This window comes from Styela clava, chromosome 3 (genome assembly GCF_964204865.1).
Source record: "Styela clava chromosome 3, kaStyClav1.hap1.2, whole genome shotgun sequence".
NCBI lineage: Eukaryota > Metazoa > Chordata > Ascidiacea > Stolidobranchia > Styelidae > Styela > Styela clava.
In genome coordinates this window covers 6,695,434-6,710,038 of record NC_135252.1, presented here as the reverse complement: position 1 = coordinate 6,710,038, position 14,605 = coordinate 6,695,434, and the positions used below count along the sequence as shown (strand labels likewise).

General features: G+C 35.6%; 2 protein-coding genes across 4 annotated transcripts; one reads left to right on the top strand and one right to left on the bottom strand.

Annotated features, from left to right (window-relative positions):
* Window positions 1–3,813: 3,813 nt before the first annotated feature.
* LOC120342256 (receptor expression-enhancing protein 5-like) lies at window positions 3,814–12,645 on the bottom strand. Of its 3 annotated transcripts, none has more exons than XM_039411016.2 (5): window positions 12,361–12,645; window positions 8,644–8,737; window positions 6,068–6,206; window positions 5,307–5,475; window positions 3,814–4,742 (listed from the first exon to the last, which is right to left on the bottom strand). In XM_039411016.2, the coding sequence occupies exons 1-5, from the start codon at window positions 12,518–12,520 to the stop codon at window positions 4,678–4,680; spliced, it is 627 nt and encodes a 208-aa protein (XP_039266950.1). In that variant the 5' UTR covers window positions 12,521–12,645; the 3' UTR covers window positions 3,814–4,677. The 3 variants fall into 3 exon arrangements, with proteins under 3 accessions (XP_039266950.1, XP_039266953.1, XP_039266951.1); XM_039411019.2 differs by lacking the exons at window positions 8,644–8,737; window positions 12,361–12,645 and adding exons at window positions 7,253–7,346; window positions 10,545–11,857; XM_039411017.2 differs by lacking the exon at window positions 12,361–12,645 and adding an exon at window positions 10,545–10,798.
* A 1,152-nt stretch (window positions 12,646–13,797) lies between these two features.
* On the top strand, window positions 13,798–14,562 carry LOC120343072 (uncharacterized). The gene has a single exon (XM_039412152.2). It carries the CDS (start codon window positions 13,903–13,905, stop codon window positions 14,470–14,472), a length of 570 nt encoding a protein of 189 aa, XP_039268086.2. The 5' UTR covers window positions 13,798–13,902; the 3' UTR covers window positions 14,473–14,562.
* Window positions 14,563–14,605: the final 43 nt, after the last annotated feature.

Below are 14,605 nucleotides of genomic sequence, written 5' to 3'. Positions count from 1 at the left end.
GCACCTCATTGTTAACAGGCTACTATTTATTACCTCGTTTTCAAATTCAGTATTTAGTCGTATCAATAATCGACAAATGACCCGACAGAACAGTCGACGAAAGAACGCACCTTGTAGAATGCATTCGTTTATGCGTATGCGTGTACAAACGGTAAATGAAACGATACAGCCTAGCAGGCCGTGTTTGGTTGCAATCGCCGAGTTTGGGAGCAAAATAAAATAGTCGGCCGTCCCAGTATTCACATTTGCAATCAACGGAAATACAGTTGAAATACAGTATCACACACAATCTCAGGTAAAATTGCCGACTTCATAAAGATGGAATTCAAACTCCTACGGTAAAACTTTCAAGTACGAGCAAATCACCTAGCCCAGGGTGGTCCAAGGTTGCGAAGTTGGCGGACCGCAAAAACTTTTGAGGATGTCTCGCGGGCCCCCGAAAGGAATCGAAGCATTGCGAGTTTACTCATGTCAAATATATTTAAGGATAAAAGTTTACCATTCTAATCAGTTTTTAAGGAAAATATTATATAGGCTATTGCCTTTATTTATTATAAAATTGCTTCCCGAGAAATATGTCCAGTATCATTCCTCGTGTTTGGTTTTGTAATGTCCTAAAATTATATTCTTTCGTGATAAATATTACTTGAACACACATCACACACTGGGGTTTAACGTTGTTGTGGGGAGGGAAATACGTTTCCTCTCAGTTCACTTTGGTCATCTTTCTACTTATCGATCTTAAGATCGGTAAGTATGTTGATAGGTATTTGTCTGTCTGTATGTCTGTTAGATGAACGCGATATCTCAAGAAGGCAAGATTGAATCTGCTCCGAATTTTGCATGTGCATTCATCATATCTCGGACCAGAAGCCTGTTTTGAATGAATTATGTCGTATAATTAGCGAGTTATTAATTAATTAGTGATGGGACACGCGGTGTCACTATAGAGTCACGAATCGAAACCGCAGTTTTGATCGATAAGTCTACGCCTCTACGGTCTCCGACCGATATTCTCGTTTTACACTTATTGTATAATTAATTGTTATACTTGACTAATTTTATTACTTGTTGTGTGAATAGGCCAGCTTGTGCTATTGTCAAAAAACAACTAGTCCATCCAAGTTAGGACCCGGACCCGGCTAATAAAAGTGGATCACGGTGCTAAGTCAGCTCTGCGGTTGGTCACTGCTGTCACATTGCCAAGGCTTTAAAATAGAGGGGTGATTTCACGAAAATACAAGCACAAATCGTCTCTCCATATGAGTAGTTACTTGACGCGAGCTTAACGGTACAAAGTTTATATAAAAAGCGCGACTCATCTCATCGACTTGGTCCTGTCTGCCAAGACATTTCTTTCTATTTTTATCGATCAGATGACGTCATTCACATATTGGCCCCGTCTTTACTTTTATAGATACAATATTGAAATGCCGTGATTTTAACAAACATCAATCCCGACATTGAGAATTTGAAAAGTGCCATTCCCAGTTGGAAAATAACTCAGAAATACAAACATCTGCCAATAGTTTAGTGCACGCTAAAATTGTTCTGCGGGCCGCACGGAATGTGTCCGAGGGCGGCATGTGGCCCGCAGGTTGGACCACCCTGACCCTGCCCTGACCTAGCCTATTGTCTCATAGGTGGTAAGCTTTTCATTTTTCACATGTTTTAGGTGTCAATTTTGGTCTCACGGAGATTAATTGATACTCCCGAGCAAGGTTCCCTCTAAGCTGCGCAACTGCGCAGTGCCACCTGGGCATTTGCGCAGTAAAATCTCATTCTCGCGCAGTTGCAACATTGCGTTATCAAAGTGTTGCTCATATTTTATATGTCATATTTATTAACGCTTAACTAGAATGCTCGTTCTATGTTTCACGCGTATTTTGGTGATTACTGGTCATTGTGAAGTCACACACGTGTATGTCACGCTCAAGTACATTGATTTCTATATGCCGGTGACGCAAATTTATCGCTGTTCCGCGTTAAGGAATCTGATAATCTGCAAAATTTGTCGGGAAGTGGCACCTAATAGTGATTTGGAAAAGGCAAATCTTGGATGGGAAGTTGACCATCTAAGACGCCGTTCAAATCAGAAAAAGCATATTGACGCACTAGATCAGTGGTTTCCGACCGCCGGTGCCGGCCCACGAAGCTATTTTGCCGTTCAGTGAGAAATTTCGTTTTGTTGATTTTCTGCCGTTTCGATCGCTTTATCGAATCCGAAAAGACGGATTTACGTTGGTTTATTACACATTTCTCTTCCGCCGTCATATTACTGTTTGGTGAGGGCGGTATTAATAGCCTGGCAACGTCTTGGCGCCGTGTGATCACACTTCGTTTCCAATTAATCGCAAAATCGCTCCCTCAAATCTCGCAAGATTTATAAACCTGGAAATCAGCATGCGTGCTTTTCTGTATTTTTTACGCGAAATCGGTGACCAGCACTTCATGTTGTTATGCAAGTATATGTTATTTTATGTTCTACCTATTTCCCTTTTTGCCGGTCCGCGAATACATTTTATTTAATTTAACCGGTCCGCCAGGGTAGAAAGGTTGGGAACCACTGCATTAGATGCATTAACTCAGAAGCGAAACGTTGAAGCAAGAGGAGGTTGTTCGAACTTTCTCACCGCAATACCAACCGCAGAAGAAAATGAAGTTTTGAAATAAAGCCTCACATAGATAGTGTTCTACCACGTGTTAAGCTGAATTCATCAATATTGTCGCGAGGTGATAAATAGTCGTGTGTCAAAATAGACTAAATTGACACATTCATGTTGAAACAAAAATTATGGCTTTGAATTTTTGAAGAGCATAGAATTTGTCGCCAGGAAAGAAATTTTACTAAGCGCAAGACAAACAAAATTTCATACCCTGATTGTTGATGAAAGCAATGATATTTCAACAACAAAAATGTTGAGATTGTACATTAAGTATTGTTCTTTGTATGATTGTCGCTTGATTTAGCAATAAAACACTACAAACATGGACAAAGTGTATAAACGTTGAAAAAGCACGAAAACAAGAAGAAGCTATTTAAATTTAATGTGTGCTTTTTTCGCATTCCGATAATAAATAATAGGCTACTATTGTAACATTTCACAGCGTTAAAATAGTCTTGCTCAGTAAAACCAACATTTGCGCAGTGTGAATTTTTCTTAGAGGGAACACTGCTCCCGAGGTATTTGAACCAAGAAGGCGGACACCGGAACGTAGTATGTGTACCAGGTTAGGTCATAATTTTATTCCAATTTTAGTTCTATTACGAGTTCAGGGACTATCAGAGTGACTTCCTTAGTATTTTTATCTGGAATCATTGCCTAACCTGGTACGCATACCACGTTCCGGTGTCCGCCAACTTGGTCCACATGCTTCGGGAGTAACGATTACGATATTTATTTTTGAATGAGAGAATATCGAAGACTTATCGATGAAAGTTAGGGGATCCCCCATTTATTCACTCTGACTCTATAGTGACACCGCGTGTCCCATCACCAATTAATTAATAACTCTCTAATTATACGACATAATTCATCCAAATCAATCGGCTTTTGGTACGAGCTATAGTGAATGCACATGCAATATTTGGGGCAGATTGAACCTCGCTTTCGTGAGATATCGCGTGCATCTAACAGACAGGCAAATACCTATCAACAAACTTACCGATCTTAAGATCGATAAGTAATCAGGTAAAAATCCGAACCCACGTCGGTGTATGAAGGTTAGTTTAAAGTTCTATTCGGGTTAGCATCATTTGAGGCTCGACAACATCAAATACTCTTACTTCTAGAGAACAAAATATGATACATATTATATGGAACACATTGCTTTATTTAATTAACTCTGCTTAAATAATTCAACAAATTAAAGAACGACTGATAACCATGCAGTGACTTAGTCCTTAGTATATATGTACAAAAACAAATTTAGCTATCACTAGTGTATATTACATTCATTCAAATACAAGTGAAAGGTAGCTTGCCTAGCATTAGGTAGACGCATGTCATTCGCGATTTGATTACTAAAAGTGAGTGACAATTTATGATTTTCATGGCCAAGTTCGAATTTTTAATATGGAGGGGAGTATTTAATATGTGTGCAAATTTAATAAGCATTGGTATTGTCATTGAATATCACTACATTTTACTCCCAGCGAGCGCAACACTGATAAATATAACTGGTGAAAAAAATTACACATGCTAAATATTGTATCAAAACAAATTGAATGAATGCCATCTGGAATTTCTAGTCTTACCAGTACCAAGACAAATAAATATGCATGCAAATACGTCCATAAGAAGCATCACATTCTGTACTTTTGCTTACAAACAGTTATAATAGAATATTTATGATACAACATTCGAGTAACTTAAAAAAACTTATGATATATAGACATATAACCTAAATAAATCTGAAAATTCACGCAGTAATGGTTAGTGATTTAGCTCAACAATGTCTTTGCACTTTCTTAAAACTTAAAATCAATCAAATTATCACAGTTAAATATTTTCTACCTGACAACAAGAACTGAACATCAATCATATCATAAATAAGTTTGAAAAAAAAAGAAACATAACACATCTATCTGTCCTAGTTTTGTGCGAAGCAAAAAAAAGTTCTTTTGAAGACTATGTCAAATATGATAAAATGAAAATGCTTCTGATGGGAAAAGTTTTACTCGTCTTTCTTCAGACTTTCGCTCACGACTTCGGCGGCGACGGCAGCAGCAGCATCTTTAGCTAAACATTAAAAATTGATTTTATGATGGTTTGAACCGATGGTAAAGCATAGCACAAGTCTAATGTTCAAATCTCAACATCTTGCAAACAGTTATAGATATCGCATCATGCTTGTGAATTATGCTGAGGAATACAAGCTTGAATATAAATATCTATCATCGCTATTCGATTAAACCATATCTTGTCTTATCTTAAGTTAGACTATGATCTAACGAAAGCTCATAAATAAACTTACTATTTCGTGGAAAGAGATTATATGTTATTACTATATATAAATACTTAATAAAAGGTGATTCGGACACACTCATTTCAAGCTCTGCTCAGGTTATTTATGAATCTTGAGTTCTAATTCATACATATGCTTATTTATTTAATCTATCACTAAAAATTATAGCCGACATTGAAATTTAATATGTGGGGCAGGAAGCACTAGCTAAAATGTTTTTAAAAAAGTCAAAAGAATTTCATGAATATCAAACTACTCCAAAGTCGGATATATCTATTATGGAGATGTAACAAAAATGTCTCGTGAACACTGAAAAGCTTTTCAAAGAAGCTTGTTACCTTCACTGGTAGCGACATCAGCAATCTTCTTGGCTCCTCCTTGTACAACATTCAGAGCATTATCAATGACAGATTCATTCTTCAAGATGAATGGGCGAATGAATTTGAAATAGATCATGGATGATCCATTGTATCCACCAGGAGCCATGCACCAGAGCAGGAACACACACTAACGGAAATTAAATTTGGTAGAGTTTGAAGGTAGAACTTAGAATAATAATGATATAAACAATATACAGCATAACTGTATAAATTTAATTTTGTGAATCAAGAAATGTTTTACTAGTAAAAGGTTTTTGCTTATCAATCTTATACAATCAGACAACCAAGGGAAAAGATGTCATTACTTACTTATAATTTAAACCTTAAAGAGTATAATTAGAATCATTCAAAGTTAATTATAGAGACGAAAGCTACAATATTAAATACATCAACTAAACCATTTCATATACATGATTAATTAAAATTTATAAAATTATATATAATTAACGCTATTTAAAACCATATTTCCTTGGGGGCCTAGGTTGAACCATTTCGGTTACTATCGGTAGCTGATGCTTAATGGCAGTAAGAGATCAATGCTGAGCCTGCTAACCATCTTTAGCATATGGGAGTTTCTTGTAATTTTCAAACGCCAATTATGATAATTCGGTCTGAAGTGATAGAATTGCTAATCAAATGGTATAATAGAGAAAATGATAAATCTATAAAAAGGCATTGATCAAAGATAAAGCCTGTGAGGGCTGAGTGTGGCAACTTACCTTTGCAAGAAAGTAAAATGGGAACCAAGAGAGGAAAATATCAGAAAAGAACTCTACAACACTGAATGTGGCAAAGACTACCCAGTACATCAACCATTCTGTATCATCATCTTTGTCTTTTGACTCGATTGCTTTAACGCTAAAATGTCAATTTGATTTCATTAGTATGCAATTCACTGTGGACCAAACATAATTGTACCATGTTGGTATATGTGAGCACTATCACACAAAACAGGAAGCTAATTGCTCAATATGATAGACCTGTATTGATTCATTGTTTACTGAGCATGTCATCATCAACGGGCAGGTGATGATTTCACATAAGAAAATATGATGATCACATATATTAGACTATCATTTCCAAAAATTGGGTCAAATGAGTTCATATATGCATATGGAGCTTTAAACAGTCAATAGCAGAAACTTTGATGAAAATTTTCCCAGAAATGAAATGCAAAAAGTTATTTTATGAGTGAAAATGTTAAAAGCCGAAAATCTACAAAACTTTTGAAATGGATTAATAAAACTGAAGATGAATCATTCGTTATGACTTAATAAGAAAGATTATCGCAATTGTTATTGGACATTCAATATCGAAATGTCAAATGTTGTATATATGAATTTTAGGTGCTCCCGAAGTATGCGAATCAAGATGGCGGACATCGGAACGTAACATGGGTAACAGGTTAGGCGATAATTTTTTTCCAATTTTCCTCATTTTAGTCCTATTATCAGTTCGAAGACTAGCCAAGAGCCTTCTGTAGTATTTATACCTAAAATTATGGCCTAACCCTAACCTAGTACACATATTACATTCCGATGTCCGCCATCTTGGTTCGCATACTTCGGGAGCCCCGAATTTTAAAATAACCAGCTATTTGATTACAGACAAATTTTACACAACACAATATCATTCATTATCAATGAATTAATAGGTTTTTGCCTATGTCTAGCTGTTCTGGATAGGGGCCACAAAAAAGCAAACATTACTGTCTATAACACATCAAAGCAAACCACAAATCTTGTATGTTACGCAGAGTGTGTATTGCTGACAAACTTATTGATCAGACATTTGCAACACAGTACGCCTATATGCTAATAGATCAGTATCGAAAAATGGAAGCGAATGTTGCATAAGCATATAAAAAGGTTGGGTTACAAACAGAAAATTGTCGATTTTCTCACCTTTTGTATGCAGGATAAACAAAGCCTATGGCATTGCAGATGAGTGATGCAAAATAACCAGAAGCAATCCACATTAAAAAGAATCCAAGAAGGCCTGTGATCATTTATCATGCAAAATGATGATTATTAATATGTAATCGAAAGGTGAAGAGTGACATGCACATGCAAGAGTTAAATAAAAATAATTTGGTTCTATATGAGAGCTTTTCAGCTTTAGTGGTAAAGCCATATTTATTCACATTCAAAATGAATACTACCCTAGTTCCAGACGACGGAAGTTCAAGAAACTCAATTGACCTTTTGGTATACTATATTTCATAATTTTAATACTAATTTATTAATTCAAAATAATCAGTGACTTCAAAGCATGATTCCAACACCTGAATGTCATAATATGTTGACCGATAGTCTTAATAGGTAAAACCAGTACCTCTTTACAATGAAATGTAATAAATCTTACAGAAATTGCCTTTTACTGGAGGTAAATATATGCGGAAATGTTTCTAATTCTGTACTACTATGTTGGTCCCATAGTTTGAACACAGAACATTGCAATTGGGAAAATAACAATATTAACACTGGTACCAAAGCTCTATTTATTCATTCAGCCTGAACATATGAGATAGTTGTATACAGCAAGATATAATGTAACAGAATCAGCACAATGTATTGATTGAAGTGGACTTCCTTCAAAACATAAGCCACATGCTGGACGCGATACAATGAAAGCATGCGATGAGACATACACAACCGGCAAACTGCCTATTGAGTATGACGCAATATGTTTATTTGTTCAAAAGCGGTAACGAGTACCAGAAAGTTTGCGAAATGTTTGAAATGAACCATTCAAAATTTTTCAAATAAACAGATCATGAAGCAAATATATTAAGTTATATTTATTGCAATTCGACCCTTCATAGCTACTTTACAAAAATTATATATAGTTTATGTACCATGAGCTTTACATTCCCAGTTTCACACATCATCAAAACAGTCAGGCACTGAACATTTCATGAACTAATAATTTGATATCTTATGGATATGGTCACAAGAAAAAATAAAAGTATTTATTCCATTTGAGTGGCCTTCTATGTAGAGGGCATTTAATAGGCTTTCATATAAAGCAAATTTGACTTTTACATACATTAACTCCTGTCAGACAAGCACGGATCACAGAACTTACAGTGACATAAAATATTTCATGCTATATTTATCAAGATTAATGACAGACCATAATATAGATTGCAAAACAATTACAAGACAAAGAAGATAATGATTTCATAGTGCAGCATGCAGATTGATTACTCAGAACACGAATGACATCAAACAAGTGCAACGAATGTCGGAATGAACATTCTTGAACCATTAACACATGAGACAACTAAACTTACGAAATGTAGGCAGGGTAAACAAATCCTATGACATTGCACAACAGGGAAGCGCCGTAACCGATCACCAGGTAGATGGCAAGGATAGACAAAATTGCTGTAAAAATAGTTGTCAAATTGTAAATGTTATTGCCAAGAAACACCAAATTCTGAACAGTCAAAATTAGTAAAATATTAAAGAAGCATGCTTTTGTCAACTAAGGTTGTAGTATTTTATTAAAAGATGTATATTTTTTTGAAAGTTACAATCTGTGGTTCTGGGAGATATAATTCACCATTGCACAAAATTGCCACTTTGTTCTGAAACTCAATCCAAAAAAAACAATGGTAACAAATTATATAAAAAATTTAGTAATACAAAATGAGTAATGGCATATCCAACTCCTAGCGAAGTATTTACAAATTCAGTTGATTATTCTTTGGTGATAAAACTGTAAATTGAGTGGAATATTAATTTAAAGTTTCTTGTCACTCTCCAAGTCAAATAGATAAATTAATTCTCACTAAAAATAGGTTAGTTTAAATGACACTAGCATGATATCACCAGCGCTTATGTATCAAAATTTGCAGCATGATTAAAAACATATGTGTACAGTTTGATGTGAAACCACGCCCATTCCAATAATACAGCACTGTATATTGTACTGTTTTACACATTTACATTTTTAATAGGACTTAGCATAGAAGCCATAGAAGCCGGAATAAAATCTTTGTGTCGTCATGGCTTTCTAAAAAAATGTCATAAAATTGAAATTAAGCAGATTGTTATGATTCAAGCATTACATTGTAGCAATGTAAATAGGATTGATAATCGAAATGCCAGCTTGGGATAGGAGAAAACAACAAGAATTTCAAATGTTTGCCATTGTATATATTTTCACACAACTACACCCAACTCAACAAACATAAGAGGGTATCAAGCAAACAGACATGGTATTTTGAATAAGGTTCAATTCACTCAGAAACATTACCCAATGGGTGAAGCTTGGCGTGTCAATTGTTATGCCTTATTTAGCTATGGCTGACACCTCGGCAATATGGTTAATCAAACACGAATGGCTGTTGGCATATTGCAACAGCAATGATACAAGAATAACGTTCTCTCATATTTGTAGATATTATAATTTGTCTGAGCTTTTTCATCGAAAGAGTAAACATGACATCATCAAGGCGGGGTCAAATGTAAACAACGGCATCGAGATAAGAGCACACACAAGTGTTGTGAAATTGTTTGTCTTCAAACGACATTCTACATTTTCCTAATCAGGCAATTTCAATTCAACCAAGTTTCACAATTTTGTATACAGAGCAGCATTTTATCTGCCACAGTATCATACCCTAATCTTCCAATCAGTTTGTGACCACTTGGTCACAGGGACCACGTTCTTTTCAAAGTTAATACAGTTATCACATTCTTAAGTTGAATATTAGCGAATCAAGTCAATTGTCATAATATCAACAAGGATTTTGAATTATTCTAGATTATAAATGATCGTTACATTGGTATCTTTTTAGGTGCTTGAGACTCAAAAAGTCTTCCTAGGCAGCAATCATCTGGAAAAATCAAAATTCATTCTATTGCTTCCATAAGACGCCTCACTACATTTCCTTTCTACAATATCCTAAAAAGGTTTAATGTTCATGTGAAAAAAAATGAGCACATATTCATATATTTCGGAGTCGTAAAGGGGAAAATAACATATGTTGGACTCTATGTCTATTCTTGGGTGATAAGATTGTTCTTTTAAACGAGCAAGAAAGAATACAATGACCAGGATCCTGAAGCAAAATTACAATCCAATACATTCACTCTTGTGCTGCACTGCCACTATCTCATTGGCCCAGGCTAAATGGTACGTCAGTGGTAAAATCAACCTATCATAAAACTGACTTTTCTAACTTACCATACAAAGTCCTGGGTTTTTTGACTAATTCATACACACCATGACGCCTTAGAACGTCTACAGTTTTCTGATATAAGTTTTTGATATGTTCTTCATCTGATGACATTTTCTTCCTTCTTGTACTGGCTGGCTAACAGCAGGTGATAATGCTCCTCTCTTAACCACAGTATGTTTTATAATACCTATCTGAGGAAGTTATTAAACTAATACTGAAAGCAAAACCTCTTAGTGAACTGTATTTTACATAGAAAAAGAAGTGCTGCTCATTGATATACTTTACTAATAATAACTGTAATGGGATTTTTTTACTCAACTGGAAGGAAACAATCACTTGCACTATTGAAACAACTATTTGTAGTCAGAATTAATTGTTTCTACTCTGCAAAAAAATGCACTAAAATCATTAAACTGAGTGAGATGATATGAATACCTCATATCTATCACTGCTGTTATACATTATTTGATTAAGGTAGGAATAGGGATGTCAACGTTGCATGAAATTGTTACAAGGTTGGAAAAACATATAAAGATGATAAGGATTATAATTATGAAGATTCCCCACATGGGCTAGATCAGGGTGGTCCAAACCTAGGCTTCATTATCTATGGCCCGCGCTGCCATTGCGGGAGAGTAAACAAAAAATCGAACAGAGCAAAATTTGGTGTTGTTTTGTCATAAAAATAACCATAAAATAATTCCTGCTGGGTGTTTTTTTGCAATCAGCCTAAGCCAGTGGTTCTCAACCTTTTTTCTTCCGTGGCCCACTTTAGTTGCATAAAAATTCTGTGGCCCACTACCTTTCTTATGTAAGGGAAAAACTACAAGAAAAACAAGACTGCAAAAATAAATACTTTCACTTTAATAATTAGAATGAAAAGCAGCAATGAAAAACTAAACTTTCCAATAACCATAGTAATTTTTTAGTAGGCGTGTGGCCCACGGCCCACTGGTTGAGAACCAGTGGCCTAAACAGTATTATAAAAAATGCTGCCTATATGTCAGAAAATTTAGTAATTACCCTCCTGTACCTAAAATTTGGTAAAATTCGGTATTCAATCAATCTGCAGTTATTTATAAGTTAAACTCTTGTGGCCCGCAAACACATCAAAAATAATAGTGTGCCCCGCGAGGCGATCAACCTCGGACCACACTGGGCTAGATCATATAAAGATCAATCCTTCATGCACAACTCCAATCTCTAATAATTTTCGCCTTTTAGGTTGAAGATAAACTCATAATTTTGATGATATACAAATGCAATTTCAGTTTCAACAGTTTTTTTCTTAGACTTTAATAAGCTTTGAAGTTCTGTAAGATCAGTGCCTACTGTTACTTATAAAAACTCATTTGAACTAAAATATACTCAAAGTCAAATATTTTTATTCCTGGTAAAACTGTTCGAATATTTGTCCATTTATACAAAACCCTGTACGGCCATAACTAAAAATAATAATACTGTAATACGAAGAAAATTTCAAGCTATCCAGATTGAGGTTTTTTTTCTCAATGTGTACAGGTGTTATTACAAGTATTTGTTTCCAATGGTGCTGCAGTTGATATTCTACAAATGACATAGATTCAATTTTAGGGTTGAAAACAAAATATCTATGATGCATACAAAAGCATTAGATCACAGCACAGAAATATTTGATAAAAAAAAGATTTCTCTTCCATGTTAAAATACTAAAAAAACATATTTACGCAGTAATATTATCACTTACATTTAAACATCCTCATTATGGCATACATACAGCAAACGATTGAAAAAACATTACTAATCATGTTATCAAAATTAAACATTGCTTTTTTAACCTACCAATGGCCTGATATCGTTTTTTAACGTTAACCTTCTTTTCCACCTTGTCAAATCCTTCAGTGATAAAATTTTTGCTTTCAAGTAGTTCATCCAATTTTTGCACCCAGGTTTTTGGTGACACAATGGACCCGGAGGTTGCTGTTTTTTCTTCACTGGCCATATTCAACTATCAGTAGTATTTTAAAGATGCCGAGATAATTCTATTATTTGTTGTAAGAATTAATAAGTCTACTATTCTTATGATTGGGATAAGCTGATGTGTGCCCTGCGAATATAATATATAAATTTTAATATCAATGCAGATACATTATGCACCTAAAGCTTGTTGACATTGCAGGTTAGTGAGCATACCAATCTGCCAATGCCGACCAAAAAAAGCATTGTATAAGTTAAATGTATCTTTAGAGCAGCTTTGATTCATTATTAAGAAACAAAATAATCAAAAAATCATTTATCAAAAGAGGTTTCGCAGGACTGATTTCCAATTCTTCTCTCAATGCCTTTTCGCTAGTGTATTCGTATAATGCGAGGATACTGTCCGGCTGCAAGAATAAAAATACTATACTATGCAATTTAATAGTCCTGCTGCACACTAACATACAGACATAAATGTATTTCTGTAACGTTTCGCCAACCCAAAATCAGACTTTGAACCGCATGCTTGTTCTTTTCTTCCCATTGACTGATTGATGTAAACTGCTCGTCTGAGGATGTCTGATTTCAAAATTACTTCATTCTGCCATTAAGAATTTAGTGCATGAGATCATATTCAGATACCTGGATATTAATGCTTGAATGCAGTAGACTAGGCTATAACATATTTCAGAAAGTAAATGTGTAGCCTACGGTATTCAAGCGCAGTTCGCTGGACGGCTAATTTACTTGTTTGCTTGGATCTGGTGTCACATACGGCTGTACGGTACCGGTACGGTAATCAAGATCAGAAGATTGGTAATTTATAACAGTTAAGCAAGAACTGAAATTTTTTTTTTGACATTGGCAATCCTCAGGCTGTCAGGTGCCTACCGTACCTTTAGTATCCATCCAAAATCTGAAAATAACCTTCCCTAACATATTCACACCGGTGTACCGGTACCTATCGCTAACCAACTGAGAGAGAAATAGTCCTGAGTCTGACAGCCTGAAGTCAAAAGTTCATTTATTAAATGAGAACAGCGTTGGTTTCCGACAAATGCCCAACCTCCTCCAGCAATGGCAAATTAACTACGATAAGGAGTGCGGTGCACACCCGATAGGTAAAAGGTGAGAAGGGAACTCAACATTATAATTTACAACCACAATCAGCAGACGCCATCATTGACAGATGGGCGTGCGCCATTCGTGTCCAAACCGACTTCACGTAATATAATATCCATTATTGCGTCACCCAGGTCGGGGGAATTTGCATTGTTACGTCATAAAATCTTATTTGCATCGCAATAATCGCTGATCTATCGGAGCCGGGATGCAACTGTTATCTGCCATCGCACTTTACGCTGCGTGTGACTGATTGTCACGAGGTTTGCACGACGTAAGATCGGGATGGGAAATCTTATGTCCTACCCTTTGCAGCCCGAGATCATCAGCTACCACAGGCCCCAAGATTATAATTCATTCGGGGAAAGGAAAAACATCCCAAAAGAAGAAAACGTCATAGAAAAACTTCACTATGCTCACTTAGAAGAGGTTTTCGCAAGCCGCCAAAACAGCAACACTCGGCGAAAGCTTTTAGATGTTTCCGATGAAGAGTATGCTAAAAAGTTTCCTCATTGGTCTCCTGCTGAGATAAGCAATTTTAAAGCGCAATTTCTAATCTTTGATTCTAACCGCGATGGCATTCTCGACTTCATCGAGATGAACAGCGTTTTAGATGAATTCGGAGAATCAAGTAAACCTAACGAACGCTGGCGATGTTTCAACTCTATGGACATTGACCATTCTGGTACGGTCGATTTTGAAGAGTTTTTGATTGTAATTAGTAGATTGCAAAGAGCCGACAAAAAAGATCCTGTAGAAGAAAACATCCTGAACATCGTAACTCGTGGAGCTCGTCAAGTTGCAAAGCTACGGAACATGAGTGTTTCGCAACAAATTGCGGATGGCTTATTTTAATGTTTTTTTTACTAAACGTGTTTGTTTTCTGTATATTGAATATTATCGCTCCTTGCGCAAATTTCATTTGAATAAAATTTAAATGCTTTTTGTGCAGTGTCTGGCACGAAAGAGCAACGTACAAATCACGGGG